This window comes from Leuresthes tenuis, unplaced genomic scaffold (genome assembly GCF_036924035.1).
Source record: "Leuresthes tenuis unplaced genomic scaffold, fLeuTen1.0.hap1 SCAF_19, whole genome shotgun sequence".
Taxonomy (NCBI): domain Eukaryota; kingdom Metazoa; phylum Chordata; class Actinopteri; order Atheriniformes; family Atherinopsidae; genus Leuresthes; species Leuresthes tenuis.
This window is the reverse complement of record NW_027325373.1, coordinates 18,965,337-18,987,275: the sequence shown is the minus strand read 5'-3', so window position 1 is coordinate 18,987,275 and position 21,939 is coordinate 18,965,337. Positions and strand designations below refer to the sequence as shown.

Here is a 21,939-nt window from a genome sequence, read left to right as displayed (position 1 = left end):
AATAAAAATGTATGTAATAATGTAATAAATTATTTGAAGAACAAATCGTTCAATATGAAGAATACAGAAATAAATACATGAGTAATAAATATATTAAATATATTCCAATTAAAATAAATTAAAAGTTAATAAATAGTGAGATACAAGCTTAAATGTATACAGTTTAAAATTAAAGCAGAAACAGAATTATTTTCACATTCTGTATGATTACAAAAAACAAAATAAAATAAAATTCCAGTAGTATTTATCATAATCTAAAATTTTTATCTCGCCATTTATATAATTTTGTATTTATTTTGTAAGTCTCAGTGCTTAACATGTAACGGGACTGGATAAGTATAAAAAGGACCAAATAGACCTCATTCCCATGAAGGACACGGCCATAAGCTGTCTACAAAATCAGCTTAATTAAATGATTATTTTCAATATACTAATACAATTTTTTTTTTGTTCTTTTATATTGTAATTTTTTTATTGGGTTCCGTTGATTATTTTGACATATTTGGGTTTCCATACTCACGTGATTCGTTAGCTTTTCTGTCATCTGATTGGCTGTTGAGGTCGGGCAGTTCTTTCAATCTGCGGAGTAAGGAAGTGAGGAGAGTGACAGACAGTTGTTTTTCATGCTTCAAACGGGATTTTTAAAACATTTTTCACAGACACCGTCCCGTTTAGACAGTTCACTAACTGCTGGTGCTTTCTCAGCCTTTCTCCATCCTTTCCTTGTCGGACACTGCGCTTCTCCGAGTCGTTAACCATGACGGAGGATGGTAAAAGTCAGGCGGCTCTCTGGATCCTCACGGCGGCGTTCATCGCCAATTTTCCGGCGGTTGTAGCGGCCAAGAGCCCTAACGTCGTCTTCATTTTGGCGGATGACTTTGGCTGGTACGATGTCGGCTACCACAGCTCAGAGATCAGGACGCCAAACCTGGACAGGCTGTCGGCCAAAGGAGTCCGGCTGGAGAACTACTACGTCCAGCCGCTGTGTACCCCGTCCAGGAACCAGCTCATGACCGGAAGGTACCAGGTGAGACCAGCGTACTGGAGCCTCCTCTGGGCCGTGTTTCTTAAACTGTTCTTAAAGGCATTTATTATTATTTGTCCTATATTTAAATTTGGTTAATTCAGGACATCATTTGGAGCACAAGTTAAAGAGAACAGGGGGCACATGTAGCATTTTTTTTTACATTTTATTCTGACTACCTGAAGCACAATAGTCATAATTTAATGTAAGACACATATACATGTGTACTAATTAATAATATACTTAATATATCTCCACAAAGATAGGACTATAATAGATAGGATAGGACTATAATATTCAATATAATCTGTAAAATGGTTACTTTAATCCTCCCCAAAGAGGCAAAACAATGAAAAAATTAGTCCTATCAACCAGGTATTCTTTTTACAGTTGTGCATCAACAATCTTTTGCACCGTTATTAGATACAACAGCAGGGGAAAAAAGATAAATCTTCACCACACACTTACAGAAGTTGTGCAACCTCTTGCTGCAAACATTGAAAGGATGTGAAGAAAGTCAGGTCTTACAACTTAGTAGAAAAAAAGGGACGAATATCCAGTTAAAAACCTGAAAACATTGAGTTTGTAGTGAAATATCACAACGAAAAGCCACAAATTCGCACGACTGACAGCCTGGAAGTTGGTAAAGAGAGTAAAGTTGACATTTGTGCTTCAGAAGTCAACCAACTAATTTCCCAGTTTGCCGGTTTTTGTGCTGAAATATTTCGGGCTTCTGTTTTAACTGCCGCATTTCCGTCAGAAAAAAATCGTTTATGAGAAAACCACGACCCTGTAATTGGGTAAGTATTGATGATATACAGAAAAAAAATGATTAGCAGCACATCGGCATAAACTTCGAGGATGCAGAAGCAGCTTGTGATGAGGAAGTTGGCAGGAAACGATGTGGACCGGGGCTGTAAATGACCTTTTCAGGTGAAGCGGGACCCCAGGTGCCACCCACTGGTCTGGGTGTGTGTTCACTGCGTTTATGGCTCGCTGCACGATTCTCTCCAGCGTTGGAAAAACTTTGTTTATACTCAGTTTCCACACAGGCAAAATCCAATTTAGATGTTGATGGAAAGAAGAACAAAAATACAAAGCCGACTTATTTCAGGATGTTCATTTTGACCCTTTTTTTCATCATTGCCACCATGTGTGCCGTTAGTTCCCTCTTTGCTGCTCTTAATGTAGCGTGTAGCTTGGTCCTGTTTTCATGAAGAGGCTGGTTTATTTTGTTTTTCTACCTCTCAGATCCACATGGGCATGCAGCACCAAATCATCTGGCCCTGTCAGCCGTACTGTGTCCCGCTGGATGAGAAACTGCTGCCTCAGCTCATGAAGGAGGCGGGGTATGACACACACATGGTGGGCAAGTGGCACCTGGGCATGTACAAGAAGGACTGCCTGCCCACGCGCCGGGGCTTTGACACATACTTTGGTTTGTGTGTTCATTAATATCTCAGAGCAAGTGTAAAAAAAATCTTTAAATTAAGTAAAAGCAACCTCAGACAAACAACACATGGCATTTTACACGGTCAGTGTTCATTTAATAGTATGATTCTCCCAGGAGTGGACGTCCCAGCAAGTTCACCCAGAGGTCAAAAACCCAAAGAGCTACATCTCAGACTCTACAGGCCTCAGTTAGCATGTTAAAGGTTAAAGTTCATTAGAAAAAGACTCAACATGTACGGCTTGTTTGGAAGGGTTGCAGGAGAAAGCCTCTTCTCTCTAAAAAGAACATGGCAGCACAGATTAGGTTTGCAAAGCTGCATCTGAACAAACCACAAGACTTCTGGAACAATGTCCTTTGGACAGACCAGACCAAAGTGGAGATGTTTGGTCATAATGCACAGCAGCACGTTTGGAGGAAACCAAACACAGCATATCAGCACAAACACCTCATACCAACTGTCAAGCACGGTGGAGGAGGGCTGATGATCTGGGCTTGTTCTGCAGCCACAGGACCTGGACACCTTCCAGTCATTGAGTCCACCATGAACTCCTCTGGATACCAAAGTATTCTAGAGTCAAATGTGAGGCCATTTGTCCAACAGCTAAAGCTTGGCTGAAACTGGGTCATCAACAGGACAATGATCCCAAACACAGCAGCAAATCTACAACAGAATGACTGAAAAAGAAAAGAATCAAGGTGTTGCAATGGTCCAATCAAAGTCCAGACCTCAAGCTGACTGAAATGCTGTGGTGGGACCTTAAGAGAGCTGTGCAGAAACCAGTGCTGCAAACCTCAATGAACTGAAGCAACGCTGGAAAGAAGAGTGGCACAAAGTTCCTCAGGGTGTCTCAGGGATCAGGGTGTTATTGTTAGTTTTTTCACACACTGTTTCTGCATTTTGTCTCTTTTTTGTGTCGTTACTTATTTTGTTTAAATATAAACAAGTATTATGTTACTTATTTAGTAAAATATAAATAAGTATTATGTTACTTATGATATATTTTGTAAAATAAGTAACAACACAGTGTAATATGTCATGTGTTGCTGTTTATCTGAGGTTGTATTTACGAATTTGAAGACCTGTTAAAGACCAGATGTTTTATCTTCATGTCCTGTTACACAGAACATTAGATTTAAAAGGACAAAAGGAAAAAGTCATTTTTCACATGACTGTACACAAAAAGAACATTTTATATTTGATCTTTACTTTAAATAATTGTTCCTTCTTGATTGAAGATGTCGCCACGATTCTGTGACATTCATGAGAAGTTATTTTGTTATAACAGCTTTATTAACATGAATTATCTCATTGTTATATCAAAGTTTTCATAACTAAATGTTTATTATTATAAATAAGTCCAAGACTGAACGAAGGTGTTAATCCACGTGGCTTTTTTATGTTATGTAATGATATCTGTCATCATGATGAGCTGCATATTGTGTGCCTCAGGTTACCTGACAGGCAGCGAGGACTACTTCACCCACCACCGCTGTTATAATATCCCTCAACTGAACCTGACTCGCTGTGCGTTGGACCTGAGGGACGGAGAGGAGGCCGTCACTGCATATAAAGGAATCTATTCCACTGAGCTGTTCAGCCAGAGAGCCATCAGCATTATCAGAAAACACAACTCCAGCAAGGTGACACTCTCACACACACTCTCATTAAACTGTAGGGAAGCATTCTAACTGCAAAGGATGAGCAGAATTTTTATTGACTGAGTTTTAGATGAATGCAAACAGGTAAAACTGAATGTTTCCAAAGATTTATCACTTATTTTCTGTTCGTTATTTATTTTTGGGCTTTTCTCACCTTGATAATGGGCTTTGAATTTCACTCATACGAAGCAGCAAACTAACATGAGTAACACTTCATGGCAAAAGTAAAACATCAGCTCTGAGGGGGTGAAATCCAAACTTTGTTTAATCCTTTTTTCCCCGTGGTTGGTGAGTCGTTAAGCGTTGTTGTCTTTGTCTTTCAGCCGCTCTTCCTCTATGTGGCGCTGCAGGCGGTGCACGCACCCCTGCAGGTGCCAGAGCGCTACGTGGCCCCCTACAGTTTCATCAAAGACAACCATCGGCGGCTGTATGCCGGCATGGTGTCGGCTATGGACGAGGCTGTGGGCAACATCAGCCTGGCTTTGAGGCAGGAAGGACTTTGGGACAACACGGTGCTCGTGTTCTCCACAGGTAAGTTTCTGTTCCGAGGAAGCGCCTCTTGTCAACATCAGGTCGATAAATAAAGGGGTGTTTCAAAGCATAGGCTCCTTTTCTTTATCACTTTTCACTAAAAAGAAGGATTTGGGATTAGTTTTGTAACTTAAACCCTCGGTTGTCAGGGTTACTGCAGTCATTTACCTTCTACGAGATGTATGAGATGTCTCTGCTTATCAAAAGCAGAGGCTGATTAAAACTCTAAACCTTGTACTGATTGACCTCGTGGAAATCCTCTTTTTGAGTTACTGGACTATGAAGAACAATTCCTTTCCCGTGTTCTTACACTTGTCTTTGCCAAGTTGCTTTGCGTTCCTTTTCCAAGACATCAAGGTTATTTGCCTTTTTAAAGTTAACTTTAACCTGTTTGAAACTATGTCGTGATAATTCACCAAATGTATATACAAGTAAAACAAAATAAAAGAGTAAAGAAAACTGAGTAGAAGGATGTTATCTCAGGTTGTCTGCGGCCTCAGCTCTGACCCGGCCGGCCCCACATCTGACCATCAAACCCAGTAAGAACAGTCGTTCCTTCAGCTGATGAGACCAGCTGTAGTCCATGAGTCAGAGTAAAAATGGAATATCAAAGAAAGGACATTTGAAATGTTAGGATTTAATTGAAACAATAGTTTATTAGTATATTTCATTATATTTCATTTAAATTCAACTAGCTTAACATTCATGGATGATGCATGAGAAAACAAGCAAAATATTATACATTCCTACATAAATATAGACAAACATGCATATATATATATATATATATATATATACATGCATACGCAAACCTAAGATGACAAAAACGTGAAATATAGTAGATAGAGATCTATCATGACTTACAGCAACCATATCAACGCACATAACTGTATAAGAAAACACACAAATGATGTTGTTTTATGAATTAATTGTAGGCTTAAATGTAGACACTGTTGTTATTGACCTCAGAGCTGCATCTCAGTAGCTGAAAACAGCCTCTGCAGACTTGGATCTTGTTCTGGGAACAGCTAAAAGTTCTGAGAGACTAGATCGGGTCCTTCGTTGGAGGATCGAAGATGCAAAGTTGTGTGTGACGCAATAAGCTAGCAGTTTGCTTTCCGTCGTCACTCAGTTCTCATCCACTCAGCAGCCAATCGGAGTCAGCTGTGTCACCGACAGACGATTCAACAGGGCGTGCAAGTTGAAGCTAAATATTAAAGATGAGGTTGAATATTAAGCTGATTCAAGCGAGTTGGATGGAAAAGAAGTTGATAAAAAAGACCTTGACGTAGTCCAGTAATGTCGACGTTGTGCAAAGAGGTAAAAAAGAAGGGAGATGGATGTTTACCGATGCTCCAGATGTGCCTGATAACCCAAAATCTAAAAACCACTTGTGGCTTTCTTACTCTTTCGCAGTATGAGCATAAATTTCCAAGCTGAAATTGTGGTGATGACAATAAGCTTCATAGCGCCAAAGCAGAGTCTGTCCAAGCAAATATTTTGGCCCAACACAAATATTTAAAATCTCCCCCCATAGAGATGGCAACTGATGTGCATTTTGGGAGTAGCAGCATTTAAAAAAGAGGCTCTCCTCAACCATTTAACAGGAAACCTGCTAAGAAACGTCATGTTTTACACACCGGATAATCAGGAACATTGCCCCGGGAGAGACTGATGGAATATTTCCTGCGTTGTTAATGTTTTTGGTTCTTTGATAGTGAGCCTGAAAATAGACCTAATCAGTCAGTTGTGTTTGATCAGGGTCAAAGCCACGTTTTCAGGCCGAAACGGGGGGTTCGAGGAGCTGAGGGAGCTGCTTAATAACACCCTTGTTGTATTAAGGCGTCAGTTTGCCAGAATGAGATGGGTGTAATAGATATCTGTGCATGTTTGCCATTTTTCCGAGTTGTGAAATCCAGGAAATAAAGCTTTTGTAGTTCTCTGGATGTCCACCAGAGAGCGGCCTTTTGTTAAATTTGTCAGCACTGGAGGCTCTGCACAGATGAAAACGATCCACCTTAAAGATATTTGATGAGGAACTTAATATCACCAGTATGAGGCTTCAACCACTTCAACAAAACATGTGCCTGCGCGCAGTTTTCCACATGTGGAACATCTAATGATTTGCATCTGAAGTAGGTAACTACTTTGAGGGTTATTTTTAGTGGCATTTGTTTTTTAAAGGGTAATTAGAAAGCAGGAACAATGCTGTGAAGGTGAAGTGTGAGCGTTTTTATGCCTGTGGTTGGCTGCAGTAGGTGGTCTGTTTCATTGTTCTTCCACACATTTGCTTGGCTCTGATTGGGCCAGACATATGTGGGGCAGACATTCACCGCTACCCTGAGAAACTCTAAATACTTACTGCTTCTGTGTAAATATGACACAGAGCTTAAGTATTATGTAACGTGACCAGAGTTAAATCAATCAAAAAAGTAGTTTTTATCACTCTCGTGGTCAAACTGATATCAGTGGCTCATAAGTGTGGGGGGCTTAAATGAGCCCTGAACTTGCTCCCTTTGTGATCAAACTTTCTGCAAACTGACTGCCTCGCCGGGACTTTACTGTAAGCAAATGAGCAAGAAAGCATTGGGGGAACTGGTGGAGAGCTGGGAAAGACAGAGCGGGCCTTCAGAGCGCCAGGGCAGCTTGAAAAGACATTAAGGAGCAGACGGTCTTTTCCAGAAGAGCTCAGGAATCAACACAGACTACTTCCTGGACTTGCATGACACTCTGCCGCTGAAAGAGGAGCCCTGCCTGGATGCTATTGGTTAAGTGTGTTTGTACTGGACCGCCGTGCTGGGATGATGACAGTCGGTGTAACTGCCTGTGTGTGCACTTGTGTAATAGTTGGATATTATGTTGGAGAATTTGTCTTACAGGGGAGACACATAGATGAGCATTGCAGGGTTGTTTTGAAGCATCAGATCACTGGTTTTTAGCGGCTCTGGGGAGGAACGTTTGGGCCTGTCGACTGGCTGTTCCACCGCTTTGGTTCAGAATGCAATATCTCAACAGCTGTTGGATGGATCGGTGTGAAACGTTGCACCTACAATCATGTTCCCCAGAGGATGAATCCTGCTGACTTTTAACGGTCCTCTGACTCTTCTCGCAGCACCTCCACTCGGTCTATAGTTTTGGTTTTGAGGGAGATTTCTCCAAAACACTCGGACAGATTGCCATGACGTTTGTTGCAGACATTAATGTCCCCCTCAGGATGAATTATTATGACTGCATCAGACAGACAACTATACACAGATGCATATACAGGTGATCAAGTGGGAGATCAAGATCGTAGTTCTTAAAAACTTGTCAAAAGTCTGCTTGCAACTTTTTTTTTATTATTAATCTTCCCATAGCAGGTAAAGCAAAAATGTTTCAAAGTAATTTCATCCGGGTGTCAGTAATCACTCATCTTTCAAATCACTTTCAAGAGAGAATTATGAAAAGATAGGCAACTTTATTTCCAGTCAAATAGTGCAACAAATCTTGCACTACAGTATGGTGGACAATGAGTCTTCCAATTATTATTTCGTTTATTCATTTGCCTAATCTAAAATGTACTCGCATTTGGGGCTTGAAGGGTCCGAGGAGGGAACTCAGCCCCAGAATAGCATCTGCTGACACACGTTTTCTTCTTTTCCCAAAGTCTGATTATTTTTCTTTCACTGATCTGTGCCCATTTTAAGTGCCTTTAGGGGCCTTTGAAGAGACAGTAGGGTACACAGATGAGGGTCCATTTTGGTTTTTCAGCATATGCACAGAGCGTCGTCGACACCCTCTGATGTCGACATTTATTCACTCCGATCCTACAGTACCCTTCTTATACTCTGAGACACTAAAAATAGAATACCAACCTGATGTTATGTGTCTGGACAAGTTTTTTTTCGCTCTTAATTTGTTAAAGTTGCGGTCTGTGTTAGTTCATGCAAACCAGAGGCGTCCTACACCGACCTGCCACAGTCTCAAGTAGACTTCTTTTTTTTTTTTCTACTCGCGTTGACGACCTGTTTCCCACAGCTGACCTGCCTTCTATCTTTACCACAACCACCATCACCAGTAAACTGGGCGGTTTTCTCAGTTTATGTGCGGTGGACACATAATGCCACGGTATGCCAGGGTCTGCACGGTTTTCTTCTAAGAGGAGACGCACTTCATTCTGAGGGGAGAAAAAGAAAGAAATTTAAAAGACTGATAAGCTTAGACTTGGCATATGTTAGTATTTTTGTGTTTTCACCGAACAGCTGATGTCACTAAGTCTATAATAACACACTTCAGCTCATTTAAAATGTCTTTCATTGTATTTCTGATTTTGTTCTGAGTCCAGCACAGAATGAGCCCCCATGCTCTGACACTGCTTCACAATCTATAATTATATTTATAACAACATTGTTTTATCATTTGTGGCCAGCTTACTGTGTGTAGAGGAGATTCTTTCATCTTGTGAAACAGCATTCATTCATCATTACATCCACTTTAATGTCAGACCATCACTTTGGTTTCCTACTCTTCTTTGTAGCAGGATTTGCTGTAACAGGTGATAGAAAAGGCGTGTTGTATTTTGCACATGGGTCATTTTAAGGATGACTTAAGGTTCGGGTATTTCTTGGTGTACACACCTCTCTTATTTTATGACTACTGTATGAAACCTGGGCTGTTTTGAGGCCCCTGGTGTCCAGTTTCAGGGAAGCACGGCGTCCATCAGTCATCGCGACGCTGCCTCCCGCTATCAAGCCACCACTTTTGGAAAGCTGTGCAGTGAACATGTAAACTTTTGCTTCTCATGGTGGTTCCATGTGTGTTATTTCTTTTATTTTCAGCCAGTCCTGAGCCTCGTCATCTTCGACAGTGTCTCTCGAACTGAGACACTAACTGTCATTAACTGACTTAATGTCTTTGTTTGTTAACATATGTGTTGACATACTCCTTAGACTTCTTTAATAAGAAATTACCTGCAAAAACAATCCCATTTCCACTCTCAAAAAAGAACGAGGGCACATGTTAAACTGACCAAATAGAAATAGATATGTTTGGTCAACATGAATGTCTTACGTTTAGGATTGTTAAACTCAATAATTTTATGCTAATAAACCCTAAATTCAACACATTTACTTTGAAAAAACATTTGTCTTCAGCCAATCTAACCCTGTGCCTTTAGTTGTTTTTATTGTTTGTGGCAGCTTTTCTCTGTGATTCCCCACATTAACTTACATGCTTTAATGTCTTTTTTTTAAACTACATTTTGTCTCTGTTGATTGACAGATAATGGAGGTCAGACGCTTTCCGGCGGCAGCAACTGGCCTCTCCGGGGGAGGAAGTGGTCACTGTGGGAAGGAGGTGTCCGGGGAGTCGGGTTTGTCGCCAGCCCGTTGCTGAAAAAACCCGGGACTGTCAACCGTGAGCTCATCCACGTCTCCGACTGGCTGCCGACACTTGTTGGCCTGGCGGGAGGGAGCACCAACGGCACCAAGTCGCTGGATGGGTTCAACATGTGGAACACAATCAGGTGAGCTCTTTGGACTGTAGAGATGTGGTAGATTCCACCTTTGGTCTGGCTTTTGAGTGTGAGATTGGCAGCTCTTGAGTTTGACGGCCTGCCCTCTCTTTGCGCCTCTTTCCAATTCTCTCGCTGTGGCTCTCGCTCAGTCCGTCTTCCTGAACCAGCCACTTTTTCTTGTGGGAGCCCCTTTCCCTACAATAAGCCCTTTGTTACAGTGGCAATGGGAGCATAAGAGGAGGAAATACCATCAGTCATTCTCACACAGATCTGCAGCCCCTCTAATCCCTATTTTTCCTCTCTCTGTCTGATGCCCTGCTAATAGATCAGCTAATTAGTTTTTATGTAGCAACATACCTGACATGCTGTAATTCTTTAAAAAGTAATACACCTAATTGAATATGTAGTGTTTTTTGTGTGCTTTGGGAACTTTGCAAATAAGCTATTAGTGAATTGTTGAGTCACATGAAGCTGTTTCCAGACCACAGATGTACTTTCCATGTGACTTTGGGTCATCACACGGACTGTCACCGAGTCCAGTTTGACTGACACATTATATTTGTAAACTAAATGTGGACACAGGGAATGAGGTGAAATTGAGGGCTGCAGCAGAGCCCCACCAGAAAATCAAGGCTTCGCCAGGACCACAAACTACCACTCACGGCCTCCCCTTGACCCGATTGGCCGACACTCGTCAGCTGACCGCGGGGCTGCTGGCACTGTGGTGCGCACTCCACAGCGAGTGCCAGAGCCCAGACTGCTGCTGTTTGTGTTTGCTGCTTTACAGTTTCACGTTGTTGTAATTGGCTCACAGAAAACATCGTCCTGACAGAATCAAAACCAAACGAAGGCCCAGAACAGCAGGCAGGCAGCGGAGAGAGGGAGTTATTTTAGTAGTGTTATCAGACTGTGTGGTCAGCGCGAGTGGTGCGTTTTCTCTGTGGTGGAGTGCGGTCAGAGCCTGGCGAGCATCAGCCAGCTGGTTCAGATTCACAGATCCCAGCGGCTTTCACAGTGCATGAGTCAGACATCGTGGTGTGTGTGTTGGTTGTGTCTCCATATGTTTGAAAGTAACACTGCTTTTATCTTACAGCAAAGGATTTGCCTCACCCAGGCTGGAGCTGCTGCACAACATCGATGCTCTGTATAACGACATTGCTCCGTGTAAGTTCACATTCTCCCATTCTGGCTCATTACTCTGGATTAATGGCTCACTTAAAGTGGTAATTGTTCAGTAGTTGTGATGGATGTCCAAAAATTTCCAAGATGTTTTCAGATTCCTGATTGACAGTCCAAGAATACTCAGTCTATAGTGACAAAACAGAATAAGACTGTATCGTGAAGCATTTTTTTGTTGCTCTTTCAGATTTGAGCTTGTGGACTTCATCACTTTCTGAATACTTACAGTCTTCTGTCATTTGAATGTACATTAAGGACCAATGTGAGAAAGAGAAATCCCATGCAAACATTGATTAGGTCAGGTTGTCAACTCTAAATGAACTACAGGCAGTTTAGTCCCACTAACAAGCCCAACATGCACATCTGTGAACTGTGGGAGGATACCTGCCCAGGTCAGTTTAAACTCTCCGAGTCATTATTCAACTGCCGGTGATGGCAGCGGTTTGATAAAGCCCGAGATGATGGGAACCTCATGTTACCTCCCCTCCTCCCCCTCCTCTGTGCTCATGCTGTGCAGGATATGTGTTCCTTCGTGTCTGCTGTCGTAAATCTGCTGTTTTCTCTTTTCTCAGCATGCTTCTGAGTATCAAAGGCTCATTGTTTAAGCCTGAATTCAAACACCAGACTCAAGTCACGGCGGCCGGGGGCCTAAGAATAGCATGTTGCATAACATTTGACGAAAGTCATCTGAGTTTTTTTTTTATTACGCTTCTTATGAGCGTCTGAATGTTGTGTGAATGGATTATAGTTGTGTTTCATGAACAAACTCACATGGCAGTATGTCCGTATTAGAAGGACCCAATAAGGTGCTCTGTTATCATCTGATGTAATTACTCAGTGCTGAAATTGTAGTTGTTGGCCGTGTTGAAATCTGAGATGTATTACATTTGAGAGCAGGGTGTGTGTGTTGAACCTCTGATTGTAGGGAGTTTTTCAGGAAATGGGTCATGTGACAGAAACACAGCAGAGTGGACTCTTGTCTAAACCACTTAATCATTTGTGGACCAAACCACCTCCATCTCCAAGGAGGTAGTTGGACTCTCTGGTCTGTGGTGGCTATTTCTGCTGCACCTTAGCTGCTTTCGAAAGTAGCTGAACAGCAAATTTTATTTTTTGTACCTACAATTCCTCACAGATGTACCACAGTGGGTTCATTATGGGTGATCGGGAGAACAGATGTGAACCTTTTGATCCACTAAAGAATCAGTTTCTCATTTATTCACCAAAACTGCAGTAGTCTCATCCTCCCCAAACCAGATGTGTTTTATAATTTAGTAACCTAATGTGAAGCACAGAAATGCACTTTTCTTGAGATAACTTCTGTACAGAGATGATGTTAATCACACCACTTATTGGCTCCAAATTAAAAAAAAAAAAGCCGTCCACTTAACAATTGAAATTTACAATAATATACAATTTTAAGACATGTCTCAATTCTTTAGATTTTGTTTCCACACAGCCAGAATTATAGTTCTCTAAGCTTTCTGAAGATTTTTCAAAGTTTTCTTTGGACATTGGCTGCTTTTCACTCATTTTTAGTCCAGTTTTTGTCTTTTTTCATTGTTAAGCCACTTAACACTGACCAATGAATCATTCAAGCAGGAAAAAGGCTCCTAACTCAGGGGATGAACCAGTGTTGTGTCGACACATAACAGAAAACTTAGCAAAGAAGCTATTTTAGGCACTTTGTTACCAGCAGCCTGTCACAAAGACACATAATTTGTTCCCATTTCTGTAGTTTCATCTATGAAAAACACCAAAGATAACACAGTTTGACAGAAAATAGTATTTTTGCTCCAACAAGCTGATTCCCAAAGAGCTATTAGCTGGAAACTTGGCATATCTCAGCATGGTGTGCAGTGTGTCCTTAAAACATTAAACTAGACAAGTGGAGGACAAAAGAAGAAGTATCAGGCCTTAAAAACTATCTATAGCAGATGAACAGTATCTGAAAGAGAAAAAAATCCAGCAAAGACCTGAAACAGGACCTGAGAGATGCATCTGGACCTTCAGCTGATCCATCTACTGTTGGCCCAAGCCTCATCAGAAATGGTCTCCATGGAAGGGTGGCTGTCAAGAAGCCATTCTTAAGGAAGGGAAACAGGGAGAAAAGGCTGAGCTATGCCAAATGACACAAGAAGTGGACTGAAAATCAGTGGCAGCAGGTCTTATGGAGGGGTGAATCCTCCCCAGAGCCCGGACCTCAACATTATTGAAGCAGTGTGGGATCATCTGACAGAGAACGGAACAAAAGGCAGCCGACAGGTTGCCTTTTGAAAGAAAATCTAGCACAAAACATGAATTTCGCTGCCTGTGAAACCAAAACAAGCCGCCAAACGACACGAAAATGCTCTATTGAGCTGCAGGATTAAAAAAAAAGTATAAATAAAGTTGTAGCTCGGTTCAGATCTCTCATATATCATCAAAACGTCTAATTAGTTTCAATTTAAAAGATCACAACTCTGGAAAGTCCAGTCACTGATTTACTGTGTTTTTAAGACCGGAATGTTTAAACAGCTTAATCCAGTGGTGCTGAAATTATCCTCTAAGTGTCCTGGTGGTCATTACCATCTAAATCATGATAAGAAAAGCCAGAGAAGAACAACGCTGCTGCTTTCCAATCTTTCACCATCATGTTTTATGTTGGGAGTGTTGGCCACCAACGTGACGAGCAGCCTCCCTTCTTGAGGTTCTTCTTCTCTTGCTTCTTTCTTATTGAGCCAGCCTCTCTTTGAGCTCACTCCACACGTTTCTTCCTCTTTTTTTTCTCAGTCTCTCCTCAGGCGTCTTTGGGTTTCTCTGTTTAATTCATGAAAAGACATTTTCCTTTTTTTTTATGAACATACTTTTCTCCTTTCAAGTCTGCCGTGAAAGTCCCTCTTCTTTGCTGCAGCAGTGTGAGTGGAGGGATCCCGACAAAGTGGGTCACAGAGGGGTCCCTGAACTCTTCGCTTTTTTAAGAGAGAAAACCTGGACTCGGCCCAAGCTTAATTCAGCCCCCAAATTTCCCCTCCACACTCCCCTGCTCTCCTTCTAGTAATTTCTCTGCTCACTAAGAGGCTCTTCCTAATGTCCCTCCCCCTTCCGCTCCCTCCTCCTTCCTCAGCCCATGTCGGGATCATCCCGCTGTGGATGAAGAGGAGCTCGTCCTGCTCGAGTCTGTTGGGGTTTGAGGTCATTTTCCTTCAGTTAGCAAGAGTTGGCGAAGCGCTAAAATAAATCAAACCCTGATGTTTGCAGTGCTTGGATTACTTATCACCCCACCTACTTACATTAAAGTGCTCACACCTAATTGAACACCCCATTCTTGTGCAACAGTGTGAGCTCTGTAAGGCGGCTTAGTTCAAGGAGCGCTCCACATTGAACAGATGAGCTTAATGCATGCGAGAGCAATTAAGATACCCGCATGTCATTTGCGCAACGATCAGTGAAGAATTGAATGTCAAAGCTTTTATCGTGTGGTTTTAAAAACGCTGAGATCGGAAATGTTTTAACTCTCCAGTCATGTCGCTGTGGTGGAACTCTGCTAAACGAGCTCCAACGCAGGCTTTGTGTGGTTGCACATTTGTCTTTATGCAAAGAATGTGAGGAACTACTTGTTTTTGACAGCGTCAGGAGGCCGAAATCACTTGCAAATCTGTCTAATCAGGACCATATTGTCGGGGTCAACCACGGCACGAACCTGGGAATTCTCTCAAGGCCAGATCGCGCCGTTTTTTTGGAAAACGCAGACATGTGTGCTCACATTTGGTTGGCATTTTCCATAAGAACAGAAATAGCGCATGGCAGGAGGTTGCAGAGATTTCTGAATAAATTATTTACCTTTGTTTAATGAAGCTGGTGAAATTCTGCCAAGTGGTAAGTGTTACGGTTGTTCTTCATGTGTGTATCAGTTCTGTATCTGCAGAACTGCTCTAATGACACATTACTCTCTGTGCTTGGCGGACATGGAAGACCGGTGCTGAGTCGACCACTTTACCACCATATTTGTCAAATTCCTCCAGCCAAGTTCCACGTGTTTTAGGAAATTCATACATAAAACTCTTCTTTAACAGAAGGAGTCGTTTCAAGGACTCTTGTTTGTTTTGACCACTCAATTCCTGCTGTTTCGTAGCTGATTTTATGGCACAAAAGAGGCCTTTCTTATTGGCATATTTATTTGAACACCTTCACTTGATACCAACTGATTTTCAGGTATGCACTTCAACTCCGAGCCAGTCTACCTTCTCTTTTGGTTTACATGGATATCCACAGAGGGTGCTTTGTGTCCAGTGTTGGTCTAATATCATCCTGATCAGCGATTTTTGATGATTTTTGAGGTGGATAACCTGCATGATCAGCTCTGTCCTCTGCTCTCTGCAGGTCCTGGCAGGCAGAGTCGGTTAACTTTGGCTCGGGGGGTCAGCGCAGACTCGTGGGCCAGCTCCAGCTTCAATACGTCCATTCACGCAGCCATTCGAGCCTCAAATTGGAAGCTGCTGACTGGCTACCCTGGTCAGTGTCCTCTGTTACCTGAAATTACATGTTTAGTCTAAGTGTGAGAGTCAGACGCTCTTTTGCACACATTCACTTCTTATCTCTAATAATCGGCAGTGTAAATAACATCCCTTGAGAGTAATAATACAGCAAGTCCTGCATTGTTAAGTCACACTATAATCAGCAACTAGTACACATTGGGTATTACTGTAGAATTTGATTTTACATAGAATGAGACTTACATGCTGTTTGCTGTTGTTAAATTCACATTGATTATGCAAAATACTAACCCCCTTAAATAAAAATGAAGTTTTTAACTTTATTAACATATCCATAACATGTTTCCTGTTTGTCAGAAGACATATCAGTGCCCTGGTTCAGGACATCTTGCTTGAATCTTTCGAAGCACAGCCTGTATGTTCTCCATAGATGATTGAGGGCTGCGATCCTGACTACTTGCTGAGGCTTTACAGATAATTCGTGGGAAACTGGTTAAATGAGAAGCCAGTCCACGATAGAGGCGTTGTTTGCTCAGGCTCGGTGGAGAAGACAGCAGAAGCAAGGAGGAGAAGCAACGTGAGGTGTTTAACAAAAGCAGATCGGTTCTCTTTATGGCTTTGATGGTACAAAATCAGTCTCCATATGCTTTAAGGTCTTATCTGAAGATGTTAAGTGTTTCATTCAGAGGACACAGGCTTATCTTTATTTTTCAAGCATCTGCTTTGCACCCAAAAATATCTGGGCTTTGCCATTAAAGCAATTATAAAGTCTGGGATAATTGGGTTCATTTATTTTCTTTTTTTTAATATTTATTTATATTAATTTGGAGAGACTGAACACAGCAGAAAATCCTATCCTCCCTCCACTCAGCCGGGATTATCCTCTCCCAGAGAAGCAGTAATTACACACGTACATGTATGTAAATATACCTACACAAGCATGCATGCAGATCCAAATGCATACCTAAATGTGTAGATTGTGTAGTGCGTGCATACCAATAAACAATTAAGCCATGCTTAAATTCACAAGCATACACATGTGAATCAGTATTCATCTGCATGTCCTCAGCAAGTCAAGCGGACAATATAAGTAAATACATAAAAAACACACTAAATGTGTATTATAACGTGTGAATTTATCAGTTGTTAATGGGTACCAGAAGTGACTTTTAGTCTATCTTGATACTTTAAGACTGGATCCCACACATAGACACATTTATGCTTGGACCTCTGAGTGAGTACTTTATTTTCTCTACCTGTGTGAATTGTATCGAATCACTCAGCCAAAGAGACGCTTTAGGTTGGGGTTGGTTGATTTCCAGTGTAGCAACGTTCTCCCACGTGCGAGTAAAGTTGCAAAAGCAAGTTACATCTTTCTTACTGTGTCTCACTGTGGAATGATTTGGGTCCGCGACACCAAATATGACCGCCGCTGCATTTGGTTGGAGGTCGATGCCGAGTGCTTCTGATAATGTTTTACAAACTATAGACCGGTAACTTGTCAAAGCGGGGCATGTCCGAGACATGTGGGTTAGATTTGCAGGAGTGTTTTGACACCGGTCACAACTCTCATCCACAGTGGGATATATTTTTGCAAGTCTCGCCCCAGAAAGATGGATACGGTGTAGGACTTTGAACTGTATTATGCTTTAATTTTGCGTAATAGGGGCCGTTATTCGCTCTCTACAAAGCGCTCTTCCAAATATCCTCATCTGTTTCATCGCCTCGCTCATCCATCCAGCGGGCTTTTAAGAAATTCTTAAAGGAAAACAATTCCTTGTCCTTGAAATGAGCCTTTTTGAGTCAAACAGTAACCGTGTTCTGTTTTATTTTATCATTTTTAACTGCACCGTGGATGTCAGCCCTGTCCAGTGCGACTTTGAGCTGCCAGCTGTCTTCCAGACGAGTAAAATCAATAAGTTTCGTCTCTATTTTGTCTGTGGGTTGTTGCTATCAGTTTCAGAGCCTCCTTGTGGGATGATACAGCCGGTAAAGACGATCAATAATACTAATTACACATGTACATGTATATAAATATACCTACACATGCAGATGCACATACATACCTAAATGTGTAGTGAGTTTCTTCCAGAGTTGTAGTAAATACCTGCAAGTACTGTAGACTAATTAGCCGATTAAACACTTTATTTTTGCGGTCAAAAAGCAGATGTTTGCAGGTGTTATTGTAAAAAGGGCTAATGAGCACAAGCGGGCTTGTCAGTCACTCTTGTCCACAGTCACTCATTCAAATATTGTTATGTTTCTGTCACTGTTTAAACCGATCCGAAGTTCATTTACTTTTCTGATCCTTCCACTTGAATGCAACTTTGTATAATTTAGCTCTCTGGTCCAGACATTTATGGCTGAATCACCCCAGTATTAGATATGCCCATTGCATACCGTAGCAGAGACAGGGAAAGGGTTTTATGTCTTTTTTTATTATTTTTTTTTTATTCTTCAAACCGTAAGATTTTTAGGAGCACAGATTAAGTTTTCAAGCGATTTATAGCTGCTGGAGCGTTACCCGCTTTGAGTAATGCTGCATGTATGAAAGAGGCCTTAATACTCCCTCATTAGATGCACTGCTTCCCATTAACATGACGCCAACTGAACGCGTTGGCATCGTTTGAACGGGACAGTGAGATAAACTCGTTGATGGACACGCCTGCTCGTCCTCGTGGCGTCTCCTGGATAAATGGTTGGAACAACGTCAAGTTGGAGTCGATAGAGGTTGAACAAAAGTTTACTGAAATTACTCCCAATGCAGAAAAGTAAGGAGATATCTGACTGGGTTTATACAATTCCAGTCTGTTATATTTAAGACATTGTCTTTGAGAAGTAATATGCCAAGTAAAGCCGGCACATCAGTGGACTGGACTTAGTCACTGCTGCTTTCATCAATAAAAAGACAAATCAATTGCCCGTCGAGATTTGCCTATAAATGTCTGTGGCACTCTGTTGCATTTTGTGCATTTTACATTTGCAAGAACTCAATAATGGAGCATCCATAGCAGTTGAGTCAGAGAGGCTACTGTCTCTACAGGAGTAGCTTAAAGCAGAAAAAGCTGCTTCTGATGATCCAGATAAGAAAGAAACTCAGAGGAAAGATTGCAGCCTAAAAATGATCGATTGCTAGATCGTAAGCCAAAATGGGCAAAACGTGTGTAATTACACTTACTGGCAAAAGGGGAAAACAAAAGCTCTTAATGTTTTTTTTAAAGTATCAGATGATGAGTGGAAACTAAAAACCTTTCTGTCTGAAATGTGAAGAAAATTGAAATACTTAAGTGTAGTACAAGAACCTTAAGTCTTAACTGATGTAAATCTGGCCTGCTTTGATTCTCTCAGGCTGTGACGTTTGGTTCCCCCGGCCCGGCCACAACAGCTCCACGTCCGGCTCCTCGAAGGTGGACCCTCTGAAACCCGTGATGCTGTTTGACGTAGAAAAGGATCCGGAGGAGAGGAATGAAGTGTCGGCAAAATTCCCTAATGTGGTCGATTACCTCCTCAATAGACTCCAACACCACCAGAAAAGGGCTTTGCCCATAAACTTCCCTGACAACGACCCCAGATGTGACCCTGGCCCCACTGGAGCCTGGGGGCCCTGGGCTTTAGACTGATAAGACATCACGAAGGCTCTTGCACTTTGTTTACTGTGAACTATACCATCAGATAATATCACAAAGACATACAAACATATCATTTTGGTCTTTGATAAGAATATAATACTTCTAAAACACAGCTCTGCTTTTCCTTCTGACTAGGTTGAATTGCAACAATTTTCTTATTTTTCATGCAGAAACTCAGAGAGACACTTCATTCATTAAGAGTGGCGGTCCTGGGTTTTAATGCTTTCTGCCTTGTTTGCTGCACATGGTGCTGATCTGTGAAGACTATCGCTCTGCTGTTTCAGGTATTTGCACTTTTTATCTGCAGGGCTGCGTATGTTTGCCAAACAAAACCGCACGGAAGCAGCGGGGCGTTTTTAACTTGAGAGAAATATTTAACCAACCAAGCACTGGTGGGTTTCGTTTTGTTGAAGATTTAAGGATGAAGATTTTTACAGGGTGTGTTATGGAGAGGAACATAGGTGTGCACAATGTCGATTTTACTCAGATTCTGACATTTAAAGCTGCACTGATCAGTATTTTTATATTCAAAATGAATGACGTGACTTAGCATACAGATCTGTGATGAATCCAAAGAGTATTGTCATGTCTAAAGACTGTTTTAGCTTCTTTGAGCTTATTGTTTTTGTTAGCCTGATTGTGATGTCAGCACTTTTTATGTTGTCTCTGAATTTGATCAGACATCATATTCTGGAGGTTTTTTTATCATCCACCTCTTGGTATCTGCTTTCTGATTAATATGACAGATTGTTTTCATGGTCCAAACTAAATGGTTTTTAACAGCAACACTTTTCTAGTTTAAAGCCAAAATATTTCAATTGTCCCCCTGGTGGCTGTTACTGGTATGAATCATAAACCTCACCCATATTTCTTCTAATATTTTAAATTTTTATTGATTGATTTATTTTATTCTGATGCTATACAAAAAAAGCTGTATGTCAACATGATTGACATCTGTTGACCACTAAAAACCACTAAAGAAGTGGTTTTCCAGTAAATATTACTATGTTCTGAGATATCTCTGGGACACGTAGTACTGATTTTTCTGCAAATAACATAGTTTTGGAGGTTTTAGCCATGTGCTCAACCAGTTTAAGAGAAAAAACTTTTGATTTCTAAAAGCTATTTTATGTTGCAGTTCACATTTACGTGAGTTGTTCTACCTCCGAGTCAATACAGGATGTCTGTTGCTGTATGGGTTGTGAAACCCTTTGTTGCAAATGATATATTTCTGATTTTGGATTTATAAATAAAACTAATGTGAGTTGACTTTGTTGAGTTTATTTTTTTGCTGTGTTTCTACTTTACTAACGTAGAAGTTTATTAGGAGTAACAGAAAACAGTCAGTTTATTAGCATCTGTTCACGTTTGGCTCGTAAAGTCGATTCTGAAAGAATATAGTACGAAGATGAAACATTTTTTAATTAGTGTTTTGAAGATGCATATCAGAAAAGGTGGCTGGAAACGGCTAAATAAAGAAAAATGAAAATTTTCGGAAAGCAAAGCATACAAAAAACACTTGCTTCAGTTGTTTTTAGTCTTTTGCAGAAAGTATTTTCCATAAGGGGACAAAACCAGCCAACGCTTTACTCAATTGGCTGATCACACGATCGAGTGTTTCCGCTGGTTTAATATGTATTAATATGGTCAACACTCACTGCCGTGGAAGAATATTTAAAGGATTCCCAACTGAAAAAAAAATTCCAATTACTATTCATGTTTCCTCTCATATCCAAAACATGTTAGTGTTTGTCCTCTTCCTGCAGGTTATGGCAGTGACCGGGTGATACGATGTGAAACATGCCAAAATCATCACATATAGATGCTGCTGAAAAGAAGGTGCAAACTAAAACCCTAAAGATTCAGACTCACCTTCAACTCACCAGCACAGAAAATCTACAGACGCCAAAGAGTTGAGGTGAAGATCAGTGACGCTATTTCTGTTTTGAAACATAGTTCAAATCTGGTTAAATAGTAGTGTCACCTTAAAGCTTTTGTTTCTGTACTCAGTGGGGTTACATGAGTGCCATCGGATCGGATTAGTGGCTAAATTACAATAAGACTGAGTTATTCAGTTCATGTAGACACCTTAATCTGACCAAAAAACGGATCGGATCGAGTTACTCGCGATCGCATTAAGACCCCAAGATAACTCAATCCAAATGTACACTGAACGTGCATGTAGACAGACGACAGACAGGGTGAAGCGTTCTGAGCATGCTCGAGATTTTTTCCTGGGATCATCACCCGGAAGTTGAAGGAGACGATATGACTGTTGTTGTCGCTGCCGTCGGAAAGAAAGAAACAACGTGATGGAGAATGTGCCATTGTGCATCGCGTTTTTGCCATAACCATCACAAATGTAGAGGGACGTAGGTTCATCTTGCTCTTTGTTCGCCATCTTTCTCGAATGCCTTAGTTTTGTTGTTATTGTTGTTGTTGGTGGTGAAGACGTCAACTGGAAGTGGCTCTATTAGCGATAGTTAAAATGGGTA

The 21,939-nt window shown here is 41.2% G+C and overlaps 1 protein-coding gene across 2 annotated transcripts; it reads left to right on the top strand.

The window, feature by feature from the left end:
* Positions 1 to 577: 577 nt before the first annotated feature.
* arsb (arylsulfatase B) lies at positions 578 to 20,713 on the top strand. 2 transcript variants are annotated; one of them, XM_072372175.1, is made up of 8 exons: positions 578 to 1,027; positions 2,276 to 2,462; positions 3,928 to 4,118; positions 4,460 to 4,667; positions 9,927 to 10,170; positions 11,255 to 11,325; positions 15,703 to 15,834; positions 19,164 to 20,713. In XM_072372175.1, exons 1-8 carry the CDS (start codon positions 758 to 760, stop codon positions 19,433 to 19,435), a joined length of 1,575 nt encoding a protein of 524 aa, XP_072228276.1. In that variant the 5' UTR covers positions 578 to 757; the 3' UTR covers positions 19,436 to 20,713. The 2 variants fall into 2 exon arrangements, with proteins under 2 accessions (XP_072228276.1, XP_072228277.1); XM_072372176.1 differs by lacking the exon at positions 15,703 to 15,834.
* Positions 20,714 to 21,939: the final 1,226 nt, after the last annotated feature.